Genomic DNA, 15875 nt, shown 5'->3' with positions numbered 1-15875 from the left:
TTTTAGTAGTTAGATTTCAGGTAGTTTATTAAGATTTTACAAAAGATTATAATAGATAGTTAGGAAACATGTCTGGATTCTGTACTAGGTACTGATAATACAGAGTCAAATAGGATGTGGGCTGTGTCTCAAAGTGTAATGGCAGAGTCGGCCAGTACATCAGTTATTGCGGTGTGGTAAGGGTGGGTGATGGGATATGCATTATATGGGAACCCAGAGGAGAATCTGTCTTTGTGTTTAAAACCTATAATTTAAGGAAACGTTTGCCAACAGAGCATCCTATTCAATGATGTCCTTTACCCTGGGCACTTACCTTAGGGGTTCTGTAAGTTTCTGGGTGCCTTTGTGTTTTTATACACATATACTAATGTGTATTGAATCTGTGAGTGTTAATCCAACTAGACTGGAATGAAATCTAGACTCTCAGATGTGAGTTTAATTTTTTAATCATCTGGAGAGTTTATGAGCCTAGGAGTCCAGGCATGTTTCTGTGGTTTAAGTTTGCCATAAGTATCCTTGAGCATGTCAGATACATAAGGTCATTATGTGGATATTCAACAGATTTAAATATGGCATTTATAAAGAAGTTATTTAAATTGTTATTATCTTCGTGGATTTAAGTATACTATTGGTGAAAATTTGTTTTTTCATGCTTTCTAAAACACTTTTATACTAAAGAAATTTTGGCATTATTGTATGTGTTCTAATATAGATGTTTGAAGTGATTATTGTTTGTTTCAGCATTTTGAACTGGTGTTAGTGAGTTCTGCTTGTAATGTCGTAAAATATTTTTTACTATGAAATCCAGATTTGTGTTAGTGTCGCATGAATGTCTCTCTTTAATGATCATTCCTTTTTCTGTTGTCACTGCCGTCTTTCTGATAGGATCGACAGGTATAATGTCCCTAAAGCTTCTTTTATAAATTCAGTTTAATTTGTCCTAATTTATTATTAGCTAAGTAGTAATTACTTTTAAATATAGAATTGGAGGCCAAATAAAAGTACAATGATTTGGTTATTTAATTTCTTTTAGAAGTATTAAAGTAGTCTTAGAGAGTTAAACATTAAAATGTATTCAAAAAGGCATTACATGTGACTTTTGATGGTTTAAACCCTGAAAATAATTTCAGCAGATGCTTTCGGATAATTCCCAGCATCTGAGGGGATTCTAAAATTTGAATTTATTCCTCTATAAAATTCCAAGGAAATAATTGATAGCCTTTTCTTTGTTTTTTTTGAAAATGTAACTCTTTAATTTAGAAATTTGAAGATTTACATTGTTATAAGAATGATATTGAAACTGCCAAATCCCAGTGGATGTCTGTGTGAAAGTACCTGAGCTGAGAGCTAGGAGCTGGTCCCATGTGTGTGCCCTTTGCACTGTTGTTCAGTCAGGCTTGATGGCTCAGGCCAGTGGGGCGGGGAGCATAGCACTGTGTGGGTGCCCTTCATGCTCACTGTGGCTGCTGTGGTCTGTGCCTGGTGGAATGCTATGCTTCTCGTTACTAATGCTTAGTTGTTTTCCCTCCCTGTGGGATGTGGCATTGGGGTTATATCCTAGCTCTTAATACAGATTCAGCTGCTGGGCTCCTGATTCGCAGCATTCATCTCGTCACCCAAAGACTCAATTCCCAGTGGCGGCAAGACATGAGCATATCGCTGGCAGCTCTAGAGCTCCTCTCTGGCCTGGCAAAGGTGAGAAGGACAGTCCTTTCATTTTAGCCCAGTGACCTTGGATCATGGCTCTTTTTTCTGTTTCTCACAACCTCTTGGTGTGGGTATTGCAGTGTTGGTTATACTCAAACATAGTTTATATCCAAAGTGTGCAGAAATGAGCCTCCAAGTGAGACTTTAGAAAATGAACTTTACTTTTTTAAAATACATTCAAAGAGTATGAATGATAGTTTTGCTGTTAAATTGCAGAAAACATTTCAATACTTGCTTTTTATTTATTTGCACATAATAATAGAATACCTATTGATTTTGTATTTGCTTATAATGCCCTTAAATTTTCAGCGTGACATTTTGTGTCATTATAGGATCATCTAATTTTAATAAACAAACATAGCTTTGGTAAAGGAAGAAAAGGGGCTCTTTTTGTGAAGAGTGATTATCCTAAAATATGCCATTTAGGACTCTCTTTGACTTTTCTATCTTCCTTTATCAGAAATAAGTGAAAATTGGCTATACTTTCAAATTTCTTTCACAGCTATTATTTCAGTTTTGTGGAACCTTAGAGCTGGGTGGCCATTTGCACTTCTCCAGGTATTTTCTTTTTTTTATTGAGGTGAAATTCACAACATGAAATTAACCTTTTTAAAGTGAACAATTCAGTGGCTGTTAGTACTTGCACCACCTCTATCTAGTTCCAAAACACTTTCATCACCCCAAAAAGAAGCCCTTGTATCCATTAAGCAGTTGCTTCCTGGTATCCCCTCCCCCCAGTCGCTGACAACCACTAATCTGTGTTCTGTCTCCGTGAATTTACCTATTCTGGACATTTCATATAAATTAAATCATACAGTATGTGACCTTTTGTGTCTGGCTTCTTTGACTTAGCATGTTTTCAAGGTTCATTTATGTTGTAGAATATGTCAGAATTTCCTTCCCTTTTATGACTGAATAATATTCCATTGTATTTATATACACCAATTTGTCTATCCATTCATCCATCGATGGACATTTGGGCTGTTTCCACCTTTTGGCTATTGTGAATAGTGCTACCAAACTTTTTTCCACAACGACTGAATCACTTTACATTCCCACCAGTGATGTATGAAGGTTCCAATTTCTCCACATCCTCGCTAATGTCTAAGTGTTTTCTTATCTGGAAAATGGGCAGGATTATCTTGCGTGTAACACCTGGTGTTGTGAGGCTCAAATGAAATGAAATACGTAAAACGCTTTGTGGACAAAAAGGTGATATACACACGTAGGTGATATTGTCTGTGATGATAGAGTTCAAGTCCTTCGTTTTACAGATGTGGGGACACAGGTGAGCAGAGACTTTGACTTACTTAAGTGATGAGAGACGAAATAGGCAAGAAAACCTGGGATGTTCTTACTGCCCCTTAGAGCTTAGCTCAGAGATTCTCAGGGATAGATGTAATAGCCGTAGTTTTGTGAGGAGCAGTTACTGATGCAGAAAGTAAGAACAGCCGTTCATGGGACATGCAGGACCACACTGTCTTTGAGAGCAAGGTACTGTTTCCTGTGACCTTCAGTACACTCTGAGTATTAAGGAATAATTAGCCCTAGATGGAGTGCTGCCCTAGCCTTTTAGATAAAGGGCTAACACAACCCGATTTCAAGACTTACTATAGGGCTGGCCCCGTGGCTTAGTGGTTAAGTGCGTGCGCTCTGCTGCTGGCGGCCCGGGTTCGGATCCTGGCGCGCACTGACGCACTGCTTCTCCGGCCATGCTGGGGCCGCGTCCCACGTGCAGCGACTGGAAGGCTGTGCAACTGTGACATACAACTATCTACTGGTGCTTTGGGGGAAAAAATACATAAATAAATAAATAAAAATTTAAAGGACTAATGCATTCTTAAAAAAAAAAAAAGACTTACTATAAAGCTACAGTAATCGAAGCAGTCTGATATTGGAATAGGCTTGGACAAATAGATCAATAGAATAGTATAGGGAGTCCAGAAATAGATCCACACATATATGGACATCTGATTTTTGACAAAGGTGCAATGGTAATTCAAAGGAGAAGGGATAATCTTTCCAACAAATGGTGCTGGAACAATCAGATGCTCATATACAAAAAAAAAAAAGGACTTTGACTCACACCTTGCACTGTGTACAAAAATTAACCCCAAACTGATTGTAGACTGTAATGTAGATTGTAGATTGTAAATGTAAAACCTAAACTCTAAAACTTCTAGAGGAAAACGTGGAAGAAAATCTTTGTTGGTTGTACAAAGATTTGGGTTATACAAAGATTTCTTAGGCATTACACCACAGAAGAACAAACTATTAAATTGGACTTCACCAAAATTAAAAACTACTATTCTTCAAAAAACACTGTTAAGAGAATGAAATGACAAGTCACGGATTGGGAGAAAATCTTTACAAACCATATATTTGATGAAGGACTTACATCCAGATTATAGAAAGAACTCTCAAAACTCAATAATAGCCTTTCCTTTTGGCAATGCACAGCAGAAGTATGGTGGTGCAGATTTCCAAGAGGAGGAAGTTTGTTATTGATGGCATTTTCAGAGCTAAACTGAACAAGTTCCTCCTCAGAGGCTTATTGAAGATGGCTACTCTGGAGGTGAGGTCCGAGTTATACCAGCCAGGACAGAAATCATTACCTTGGCTTCCAGAATGCAGAATGTTCTTGGTGAGAAGGACCAGTGGGTCTGGGAGTTGGCCAATGTAGTTCAGAAGAAGTTTGGCTCCCCTGGGATCTGTGTAGAACTATATGCTGAAAAGGTGGCCACGGTGGGTCTGTGTGCCATTGCCCAGATAGAGTCACTCCATTACAAACTCCTAGGAGGGCTTGCCGTGTAGAGAGCCTGCTATGGGATGCTGCAGTTCATTATGGAGAGTGGGGCCAGGGTCTACAAGGTCATAGTGTCAGGGAAACTCCAAGGACAGGGGGCTGAATCTATGAAGTTTGTGGATGGTGTGATGATCCACAGTGGGGACTCTATTAACTACTCTATTGATACTGCCCTGTACCATGTGCTGCTCAGATTGGGTATGCTGGGCGTCGAAGTGAAGATCATGCTGTCCTGGGACCCAAGTAGTAAGAATGGCCCTAAGGGGCTGGCCCTGGGGCTTAGCGGTTAGGTGCTCGTGCTCCGCTGCTGGCGGCCCGGGTTCGGATCCTGGGCACGCACCGATGCACCGCTTCTCCGTCCATGCTGAGGCTGCGTCCCACGTACGGCAACTAGAAGGATGTGCATCTATGATATACAACTATCTACTGGGGCTTTGGGGGAAAAAATAAAATAAAAAAATTAAAAAAAAAAAAGAATGGCCCTAAGAAGCCCCTGCTTGACCATGTGAGCATTATTGACTCTAAAGATGAGATACTATCTGCCATCTCTATCTCGGGACAGAAGGTTAGGAAGTCAGAGCTGCCTGCTATGCTCTAGCCCTAGTCCCCACTGCATTACCGGGTCTTCTTGGCAACTGAATCTGGAGTCTGGATGTTGCTTCGTAAAGACCTTTAATAAAATCTTTTAAAAAGACAATACAACAATAACAACAAAAGCCCTCAATAATATAGCAGACAACCCAGTTAAAAAATGGGCAAAAGATTTGAACACTTTACCAAAAAAGATATACAGATGGTAAATAAGCACATGAAAAGATGCCCCATATCATTAGTTATTAGGGAAAGGCAATTAAAACCACAGTGAAATACCACTCTGTACCTATTAGGACAGCTAAAATTTAAAAGACTGACTATACCAAATGTTGGTGAGGATGTGGAAGAACTGGAACTCTCATACATTGTTGAAGGGAATGTTAAGTGGTACAACCATTTTAGAAAACAGCTTGGCAGTTCCTTAAAAAGTTAAACATACGTCTATCATATGACCCAATCATTCCAGTCCTAGGAGATAAGAGAGCATATATCCATATAAAGACTTGTACATGAATGTTCGTAGCAGCTTTATTTGTAATATTCAGGAGCTGGAAACAACCCACATGTCCGTCATCAGGTGACTGGATAAATAAATTGTGGTATAGCCGTACAATGGAATACTACTCAGCAATAAAAAAGGAACAGTTGATACACACAAGAATGTGCATAAATCTCAAAATAATTATGCTGAGTAAAAGAAGCCAGACGCCCCCCGCCCCCGCAAAGAAAGAGTACAATGCCACATGATTTTATTTATATAAAACTTTAGAAAATGCAAGTTATCCTATAGTGACAGAAAGCAGATCAGCAGTAATCTAGGGACGGGGCAAAAAGGAGTAGAAAGAAGGATTACAAAGGTGTAGGAGGGGATTTTGGGAGGTGATGCATATGTCTGCTATCTTGATTGTGGTGATAGTTCACAGGTATATACTTATGCCCAGATTTATCAAATTGTGCACTTGAAATATCTGTAGTTTGCTGTATGTTAATTATATGTCTGAGCATCTGCACAGATCTTTGTAGTCCATAGAGTATTACTGCGAGGTTGGGTTAGGGGGCTTAAGAAATGTGTACATGTTCTGTTGCCAGCTGTTCTTTTGATCTCTGGCAATAATGAGTAGGTGCACCCCAGGAGTTTAGGTTTTAGGGCATGAAAAAGTATGCTAAAATGAAATACTGTTTTAGAGTTTGAAAAATGCCCTCTATTTTTATAGAGTATTGTATGATAGTACATCTGAAATATTCTGTTCCTCTGTATAAATAATATTTTAAAAAGCAAGGCTTCCAGTGCTGTGTCACATTCTCCGAAAGGCTGGGCCTCAGTACAGATACTTTGAAATTGGTGCAATATTTCCCAGCTAACTATGTTCCCCATGTGAATATGCTCAGGTGAAGGTGATGGTTGACTCAGGAGACCGGAAGCGAGCCATCAGTTCTGTATGCAGCTACATTGTGTACCAGTGTAGTCGGCCAGCTCCTCTTCACTCCCGGGATCTGCACTCCATGATAGTGGCAGCTTTCCAGTGTCTCTGTGTCTGGCTGACAGAGCACCCTGATATGCTTGATGAGAAGGTTAGTTTACTAGGTCTTAAAGCAGTAAATAGAAACAAAAATGTATATGGGGGAAATGTCTTTTAAAAGAGAATATCTAGGGCTGGCCCCCTGGCTTAGCGGTTAAGTGCGCACGCTCCGCTGCTGGTGGCCCGGGTTCAGATCCCGGGCGCATACCGACGCACCGCTTCTCTGGCCATGCTGAGGCCGCGTCCCACATACAGCAACTAGAAGGATGTGCAGCTATGACATACGACTATCTACTGGGGCTTTGGGGGAAAAAATAAATAAATAAATAAAATTAAAAAAAAAAAATATCTAAATTTAAATACAGTACTGTCTACTTTATACTGAACATAGTTGTTATATTTCTGTAGAACACTTGTGCTTTTGAACACAACTCAAAAACTGTCATTGTGCTTATATTTGTTTGCAAATTAACTCATAGAGAAGTTCTTTTGAAAGATGGGGTCTTGACTAATTTATCTGAACTATCAAGAATGTTCTTTCTTGAAAGGATGGTAGCCTTGAGATGGCCAGTAGGCACTTTGATCATCCTTCACCAAACCAAGAAGGGCAGTTGATAGCCAGGCTGCAAACCTAGAGCACAGCTTGTCTGTAAAGGTTGCTTATATCTAAAAAATTTCATGTCACACACATTTCTCCGTCTTCAAGTAGGCACAGATATCTAGGCTGCTTTCCCTGCCATTGTTCCATGTAATACCTTTCTTAATGCAGAGGCAGGCATTTATAAAGTATTCACAGTGTAAAAAAAAGATATCAGGCTCATTGAATATTTAGAGAGAGCTTTATATAGTTTTTAAAATAATACTGTTGATTAAATCTTAGTCATTTTCGTTATGGCTTCAAAAGTTATGATACCAGAAACTGCTTAAAAATATCAGTAAATGATAAACTTCCCTTTGGATAATCTAATATGTTTTAAACCATCAGGGTTTAACTGAATTACTGTTACATCTCTTTCACTTGGGCTTCCATGATTTATAGTACATGGTAATTTTACAAGAATTGTGACTGATAGAATTGAATGGAATTTATCGTTACTTATTATCTAACTCTCTGAACACTAAGGTTTAGGTTTTTTTTTTTTGTGAGGAAGATCGGCCCTGAGCTAACATCTGCCAATCCTCCTCTTTTTGCCAATCCTCCTCTTTTTGCTGAGGAAGACTGGCCCTGGGCTAACATCCACGCCCATCTTCCTCCACTTTATATGGGACGCCGCCACAGCATGGCCTGCCAAGTGGTGCGTCAGTGTGCGCCCCGGATCCGCACCGGTGAACCCCGGGCCGCTGCAGCGGAGCGCGCACACTTAACCGCTTGCGCCACCAGGCTGGCCCCATCAGGTTTAGTTTTAAAGAGAATTGGGGGGGGGGGGGGCAAAGTTTATTATATTATTATGAAATTAATATATACCTCTTAAAGAAAATGAGAAACTAGAGCCCCAGCACCAAAACACAACCATCATTAGCATTTTTATGTATTTTCTTGTCTTCTTATAAAATAGGTATATTACAAAAACTGATCTGCCTTTCCTACTTCTAGGACTGTCTTAAGGAAGTACTGGAGATTGTGGAACTGGGTATTTCAGGAAGTAAATCCAAGAACAGTGAGCAAGAGGTCAAGTACAAAGGAGATAAGGAGCCAAACCCTGCATCTATGAGGGTAAAGGATGCCGCTGAAGCCACCCTAACATGGTATGAAAGTGACTGCATAGGGATTGTGCCTAGGAATTAGATGGGCTAGCTGTGATCCTTGTTTTTTCATCTCCCCAGTTGTCAGCATTAAGCGACATAACCCCTTTAGGATACTTTTTCTCCAAAAAGAAGATGTCTTGTTTTTTGGACCAAAAGAAACCAGGAACTTGGGGCCGAGAGTTTGGGTTCTTGTTTTGTAATGCTGGTTGCTGTTAATTCAAGTCATATCATGTTAGAGCTGGAAAGGATCTTGGAGAGCCTTATTCCACCCTTTCACTTGGATGGTTAAATCCAGAGTCGGGATCTGTCTGTGGTTACACATCTCAGGTCTCCTGCTTTCTAGCTCAGTGGTCTGTATTTTCTGCTACACCATTTATATTACATATTATAGGTTCATTCATCCAAGATTTATGAACTCCCTCTTATTTACTGGTAATAGGATCATAAAGCTAAATCAGATGCAATCACCACCCTCAAAGAGCTTCTTATCCAATAGGGAAGATAAGATATGAACACAAATAACTGTAATATTAGGTGGAAAAATAAGTGCTCTAAGAGAAGAGGTACAAATAAAATGCTGGAGAGTTGGAAGGAGGAAATGAATACTTCCAGATAAGGGAAAATCAAAGTAAGGTTCCTAGGAAAAATGACATTGGACCTGCCTCTTAGAGGATGGGTAAAGTTTGAGCTATAAGCCAGATTACAGGGTGGTTAAGGCAGCCAGAGAAGACTCCTGTTTCAAGCATTTTGATAGTGAAGGGACGAAGACAGGTTGGTACCTTGAAAAAGTAGCTGCGAGTTGAGAGAGTTTTTGAGAAGAGTAGAAGGAAGGAAGGAAGGCAGTTTAGGCACATTTATGGATTGAAAGGAAAAAGTAAGTGGAGAAGGTTAGGTAGAATCAGTACAGATGGAAGGATGGGGCTTATGAAAGGATAGATGTGGATGAAGACCCAGAAAAACATAAAAGCAGGAAGAAGTGTCAAGTCATTCTGGGTTGGCTCATCTTGGTATTTTTAGTAAAGTGGTAGGCAAGACTGCTTGAAGATTTGTATGTAAGTCAGCCCTTACCAAGATCCCAGAATCTTTTATGAGTTCAGTGGTCTGTTGATAACTTGGAGTGTGCACAATAAAGTTGGGTTTATTTTTGTTCCTCATGAGCTTAGGTCATTCAGTAAAGTTTTAGAAGTGTACTTGTGTACTTGCTTTAGTTTAGTCCTGCTCACTGTGCTAATACTGGGCTTTTGGTGACTTTGTGGAGGTTTGGCTAATAGCTAGAAAATCATAAAAATGTGAATGAGTACTAGAAATAATAAAATTTCAGAGAGAAGACCAAGTGTGGGCTGGAGTATTAAAAGCATTATAAAAGAACTAAGACTTGATGTGTACTTGGAAGAGTAAGACAGATGTGGAGAGAAAGGGGCAGGACATTTCTCACTGGGAACTCTGCATTATACAAAAATAAGTTTGCTCCGTCCTAGCCTGGATGGGACCTTCCTATGAGAATATAATTGACAGTGAGGATTAGATATGTGCTCAGAATGAGTAGAGAGCCCTGGGATGCTTCCCCCAGCCTAACCAGTAGTTACCTAGATGGCTCATGTGTCTTGTCTCTGCTGGCAAGTCCACAAAGGCTATCTCCAGTTTGCAGTATTGAAAAGTTCCCTGTGAAGAGTACTGTCATCATGAAACGTCCAAAACCAAATTTCTTTGTTCCCTCACAATTAGAGCTTTATGTCAGTATCATTGCTGTTTTCCAGTTATGCAAACATAGAACTTTGGCTTTTTTTCTGATTTATCTCTGTTTTATCTGTCATTCCCCATATGAAGCCAGTGACTAAGTACAATAGACTTTACTTTTGAAAGTATTTCCTCCATCCCCTCTGACCTCAGATAGCTTGTTCCTCTAGACCTTTCTCACTTCTTGCCTGATTTTCCTGTTTTCAACTTTTTTTTTTTTTTTTTGTGAGGAAGATCAGCCCTGAGCTAACATCCATGCCAATCCTCCTCTTTTTGCTGAGGAAGACTGGCCCTGGGCTAACATCTGTGCCCATCTTCCTCCACTTTATGTGGGACGCTGCCACAGCATGGCCTGACAAGCGATGCATCGGTGTGCCCCTGGAATCCAAGCCCGGGCCGCCAGCAGCAGAGCGCGCGCACTTAACTGCTACGCCACCAGGCTGGCCCCCTGATTTCTCTGTTTTCAATCTCTTAGCCTTCCTGTTGATCATCTTGCATTCTATTGCTGAACTCATCACTCTTAGGCACTATTTTAATTCCCCTGCTTGAGTGATTGAAAACCGAATAGATCTCTGTTTCCTGCCATGTTGTGTGAACTCCTTGGTCTGGTTTTCAAGGCCCTTGTTATTCTGTCCCCACTCGAACTATCTGATCTTTCCCAGCACATCCCTTCTGCCATAGTCGGGCCTCACAGGCCACTTGTGGCTATGGACTGGGCATGCTTATACCTATCTGTGTGCCTCCCCTGGGTTTCAGGGCTTCCCTCTTCTCCCCTCAGCCACATCCTCCACTGTTCAGTGCTCGTATCAAATCGAGCTACCTCCATGGGACCTTACTTGGTTATTCTGCTTCTGAATGATGACTCTTTTCTGCACCAGTATGCTCATTCAGTCTGACCCTTCTGCACAGCATGGAATTCTATACTGTCATGATCATAACTGGTTATATTTGATACGTGCTAGTGTTGTCTCCCCAACCTGGAGAGAGGCATGTTTCCCTCATCACACCGCTCACAGTGCTGAGCATACAGTAGACAATTATGGAGTGCAGATTAGCTGGTTGGGTTTTTTCCCTTTCGTGTAGTAATATAAATTCAGATTTAGGATGTTTGGACGTCATTTCAGCAGCTCTTCTGCTTAAGTCACCTTTAAGACATATTACGAAGTTATTTACCCTCTAATTTTGGGATGCTCTAATCCCCAAGGTTGCCCATTTCATTTTAATTGTTAAAACTTGATGTTAACATTGAGCTGAAATCTCTCCACTTTAACTTTTACCTATTGGTTCTGATTCAGACTTTTGATAGTGAAATCCTTTTTTCCAAGCAGTAGCAACGTCTAAAGACAATGCTCGTGTTCTCTCTGATTCATTTCTCCCAGTGCCTTCAGCTGTTTTTCATATGACAGGATTCAGATACCTTTATCATCCTGGTCATTCTCCCCTCAATGGTGTAGGCTTGACTATGTACCTCTTAAAAATCATTTACTGAGTATAATATGCTAGTAGATGTGGTCCGATGACCTTTAAACTCTGTAGAGTAGGATCTGCAGTGGAGTCAGACATTTTCATTAAAATGTATTGGAGACTGCGTTGGGTTTTTGAGAACCTGTAATTTGCATTAAGTCAACTAAAATCTTTGAGTTTTTTTTCCCGCATTTATCTTTCATCTGTCTTTCTTATCCTGTACTTATTTGTGTGGGAATATTTGAATGTAATATACAGAACTTTACATTTAAATCTGAAATTTCTTTTTTTTTTTTTATTTCTTTTTTTTTTTTTTGTGAGGAAGATCAGCCCTGAGCTAGCATCCATGCTAATCCTCCTCTTTTTGCTGAGGAAGACCGGCTCTGAGCTAACATCTATTGCCAATCCCCCTCCTTTTTTTTTTCCCCCAAAGCCCCAGTATATAGTTGTGTGTCATAGTTGCACATCCTTCTAGTTGTTGTGTGTGGGACGTGGCCTCAGCATGGCAGGAGAAGCGGTGCGTCGGTGCACGCCCGGGATCCGAACCCCGGGCCGCCAGCAGCGGAGCGCGCACACTTAACCGCTAAGCCACGGGGCTGGCCCTGAAATTTCTTTATGTAAGATTTACCTCATTATTTTTAGTCTTTTACGATCCTTTGAATCCCAACTCTTACTCTGATATATTAACTCTGCAGGTCAACTTTTGGTCAACTGCAGATTTAATGAGCCTGCCCTGTGTGTCCTAATCAAAGACACTGATAAAAATATTCAACAGAGATAGACTCACAAAGCATATCATAAGAGATTTCCCTTCAGGTTCACAGGGAATTTTAAATCTTGTCTACAAGTTTATCATGATACCCTGTCAAATACTTTCATCTTGATTTCAGAGATATTTCTCTGCCTTTCCAGTTTAGTCACTATCAAGAAGAGAAAATGTGGTTAGGCTGCTATGATTTGATCTTAGTGACCTATTGCCTTGCCAGCAACCTATTTGATAATGTCTTAGAATCTTGCGTGGAACACAACAAGGTCACATGTCTGTATGCTGTGTGACGTTCATCTCTATCCCGTTTTAGAAAACCAAAGCCACATTTTCCCATTACTGGTCTCCTGGTATTTTACCTATTTTCCACAAATCTTTAGGCCTGAACTTATCAAATGCTCCTGGTCCTTGAAATTCTTAGATGATAATCCTCATAGGAGAAGAGAAAATGGAAGGAAAAGATCTGTTGAGCAATGTTGCCGTCCATTATCAGAGATATTTGGGTTCAAGCATTAGAATGAAAGAGAAAGGGACAGGCCACTCAAGCTGGGGATTGAGATGATAAAAGCAGTGCTGGGGATATTAGTTTTCCAAATGAGTTGCATATGAAGGGTCGGGTGGTATTAAACCACAAGATAAAATCTTTTATGTTTTCATTACAAGATAATTTCTCTCTGTGCTATAGTTTCTTCACTGTAAAATGGGAATAATAATGGTACTTGGGTTGTTATGATAACTAAAAATAGTGTGTGTAAAGTGCTTAGACCAGTGCCTGGCACATGGTAAGTGCTATATATGTTGTTATTCATTGAATATATGCAGAAATCTCTATGGATATAAACATTTCTGAATATTAAGGCTTGATCAGTTGAATTCCAGTTTACAAAGCATTTTTTCTTATATATTCTCCTTTAATAATTACTACAGTTCTGTGAGATGTAACTGTTAGTGCATCAAGTTCCTTATGTGTAAAATGAGGATAATATCTACTCATGACCACACAGTGAGAAGGCAGCAGGCCCTGGTTTCTAGTCTCTTAATTGTCACTTATCTCTTCTGAGCCTGAGTTTTCCTCATCTGAAAAATTAAAGGGGTTTGGCTGATCTTTGGGTCCTTTTCTAGGTCTAGAATGCTTTAGCTAGCATACTCCTGAAACCTGGAGCACACAGAATTTTTAAATATATCTCTAGGAGCTTCATGATTTGGAAGTGTGGTTAGTCAGGTTCCCTGGGTAGCAGACTCTCAGAGAGAAATTTGCTTGCAAGAAGTTTTTTGGAGGGGCTGGCCGGGTGGTGTAGCAGTTAAGTTCGCGTGTTCTGCTTCAGCGGTCTGGGGTTCGCTGCTTCGGATCCTGGGCACGGACCTACTCACCACTCATCAAGCCATGCTGAGGTGGCGTCCCACATAGAAGAACTAGGAGGACCTACAACTAGTATATACAACTATGTACTGAGGTTTGGAGAGAAAAAAGAAAAAGAGGACAGTTGGCATCAGATGTTAGCTCAGGGCCAATCTTCCTCAAAAAAAAAAAAAAGATGTTTATTGGAAAGTGCTCTCAGGATCAACCCCTATGGGGGAATGAAGGAAGCAGGATTGAGCAGAGGGAAGAACTAAACTGTGATGCAGGTGCAACAAAGAGCTAACAAAGGAGCTAGGTTGGCCCTTCAGAGTTCTCTCATGTTGGAGCAAGGGGGCTGGGACTTTATACTCCTGCATCAGCAATTCACTGGATGTTGGCTCCCCAGGAGGAAGCTATGATCTTGGGTGAAGTGGTTCCTGTTGGCTGAGGGCAAGTCCTGGAGACGGACTCAGCTGAAAGCTGAGGCCACCATTTGCCTGCATCTGGGGGAACGAATCTTTTAGTCTTGGAGGGGCGAATCTGGATAGCTCACCACAGCATCCACAACAGGGAATAAATCTGACCTATAAAGTGGAGGCATGGCTGTGGTCAATTAAAATTCAGAGGAGCAGAAGGACACATTGATGAATGAGGTAAACTTAAGATTTTACTTTGGGCATTAACTGTTATCTTTTCCATTCTCCATAGTATAATGCAGTTGCTTGGCGCATTTCCTTCACCCAGTGGTCCTGCCTCTCCTTGTAGTCTGGTGAATGAGACCACTTTGATTAAATACTCCAGGCTGCCAACCATAAACAAGCATAGTTTCCGGTACTTTGTCCTGGATAACAGTGTCATCCTGGCAATGCTGGAGCAACCTCTTGGAAACGAACAGAGTAAGTTTCAGCACTTTGGGCCTTGTCCACTTCTAAATCGATGTGTTCATCAATACTAGCAGGCTGGTCCCAAGATCAGGGAAGGAAAGACTGCAAATTCTAAGTAATTTTGCATTTGTCAAAAAGACTTCTAGCTATGGGGTAATAGCTGAAAAATAGAGGGTCAGATAATGGGATATACATATTAAAGAGACTCTTTTATAGGTTCTTTATGTGTGTCTGAAATATCAGAAAACTCTATAGTTTTATAAAAAGTGTATTTTAGTGGGATGTTTTCTGTGGTTTACTGTGTATAAAAATTATTGTCCCTCTTTCTTTCCTCTTGAACTTTGGGTCCTGCCCCTCAGCCCACATTGTTCTCTTTCGGTTATTGGTACCACCTAAACAGGTTGGAAATTTGAGGAGTCATGTTTGCCTGCTCCTTCCTGTTACTCCATTACGTAATTCGTTGCCAAGTTTCCACCTCCCCAGTGACTACTGAATCTTTCCTTTCCTCTGCATCCCTCCCCATACATCCAAATGCAGGGCGTTATTATTTCTTACCTAGATTATTGCAATTGCTTCCTATCTGGTCTGATCCCCCCTCCCCCCACCTTCTAGTTACAAAATTTGTTTACCCTTACCTCCATCCTACTTGCTGCCACCATAGTATTCATCTTCAGATACAGATCTGACCATGCCAGTTATAAACCATCTCAAGGTATGTGATTACTGCTGTAACCCAGAGTACTCAAAGTACACTTTTTCCTGATGGTAATTGGAATTAGTCAATATGTAAAGGAAGCATGTTCTCAGAGAGATCCTTATTGCTGGGAAGTTAAAGGAAAGTGAAGATTACAGAACCTGTCGGCGGACATAAAGGGACCCAGGGAAACACCTAGTGTACAATTCCCTCATTTACAGGTGAAGAAACTGAGGCTCAGAGAAAGTATGTGACTTGTCCAGGGTTACTTGAGAAGTATATGGTATGAAGGGACTAGAATCCAAATTTCCTGAACCTTATACTGTCCCTTTCTGTTATCTTTCCCCACAGTGATAGGATTTTCTCAGTAATTAAAGACTTGCCTTCTTACCTTTGCAAAGGTGAACAGGGTCCTAGAGTCCCATGCAAATTATGTTGAGTATATATGAGTAGGACCTTATAAATTCGTAAAATGAAAGTGAGACATTTCCCTGTAGTTCAGGGATGAATGAATACCATCACAGGTTTCCATTGTGTTGTGGTAAAATAGTGACTTTAATATGAAATAGATGGGGCCTTTTATTATTGCCCATCTCCAACGTGGTGGTCCCGTCTTTT

The 15875-nt window shown here is 40.5% G+C and overlaps 1 protein-coding gene and 1 pseudogene across 5 annotated transcripts in view; both read left to right on the top strand.

The window, feature by feature from the left end:
* The window catches only part of RALGAPB (Ral GTPase activating protein non-catalytic subunit beta), a 90478-nt gene that overhangs the window by 45572 nt on the left and 29031 nt on the right, over nucleotides 1–15875 (top strand). For 4 of the 5 annotated variants that reach the window (XM_087445283.1, XM_004430409.3, XM_087445282.1 and 1 more), the window contains 4 exons: nucleotides 1562–1695; nucleotides 6497–6679; nucleotides 8222–8373; nucleotides 14388–14575. In XM_087445283.1, the coding sequence (XP_087301409.1) occupies nucleotides 1562–1695; nucleotides 6497–6679; nucleotides 8222–8373; nucleotides 14388–14575 (657 nt within the window). The remainder of the gene's footprint in view (nucleotides 1–1561; nucleotides 1696–6496; nucleotides 6680–8221; nucleotides 8374–14387; nucleotides 14576–15875) is intronic. The other variant, XM_014787453.2, reaches the window with a different exon arrangement.
* LOC147914222 (small ribosomal subunit protein uS3 pseudogene) lies at nucleotides 1721–6251 on the top strand (annotated as a pseudogene).

The sequence above is a fragment of the Ceratotherium simum genome, chromosome 21 (assembly GCF_057802395.1).
Source record: "Ceratotherium simum simum isolate JZ-2026a chromosome 21, ASM5780239v1, whole genome shotgun sequence".
Lineage (NCBI taxonomy): Eukaryota > Metazoa > Chordata > Mammalia > Perissodactyla > Rhinocerotidae > Ceratotherium > Ceratotherium simum.
The sequence above is the reverse complement of the archived record's forward strand: the minus strand, read 5'-3'. Positions and strand labels throughout refer to the sequence as shown.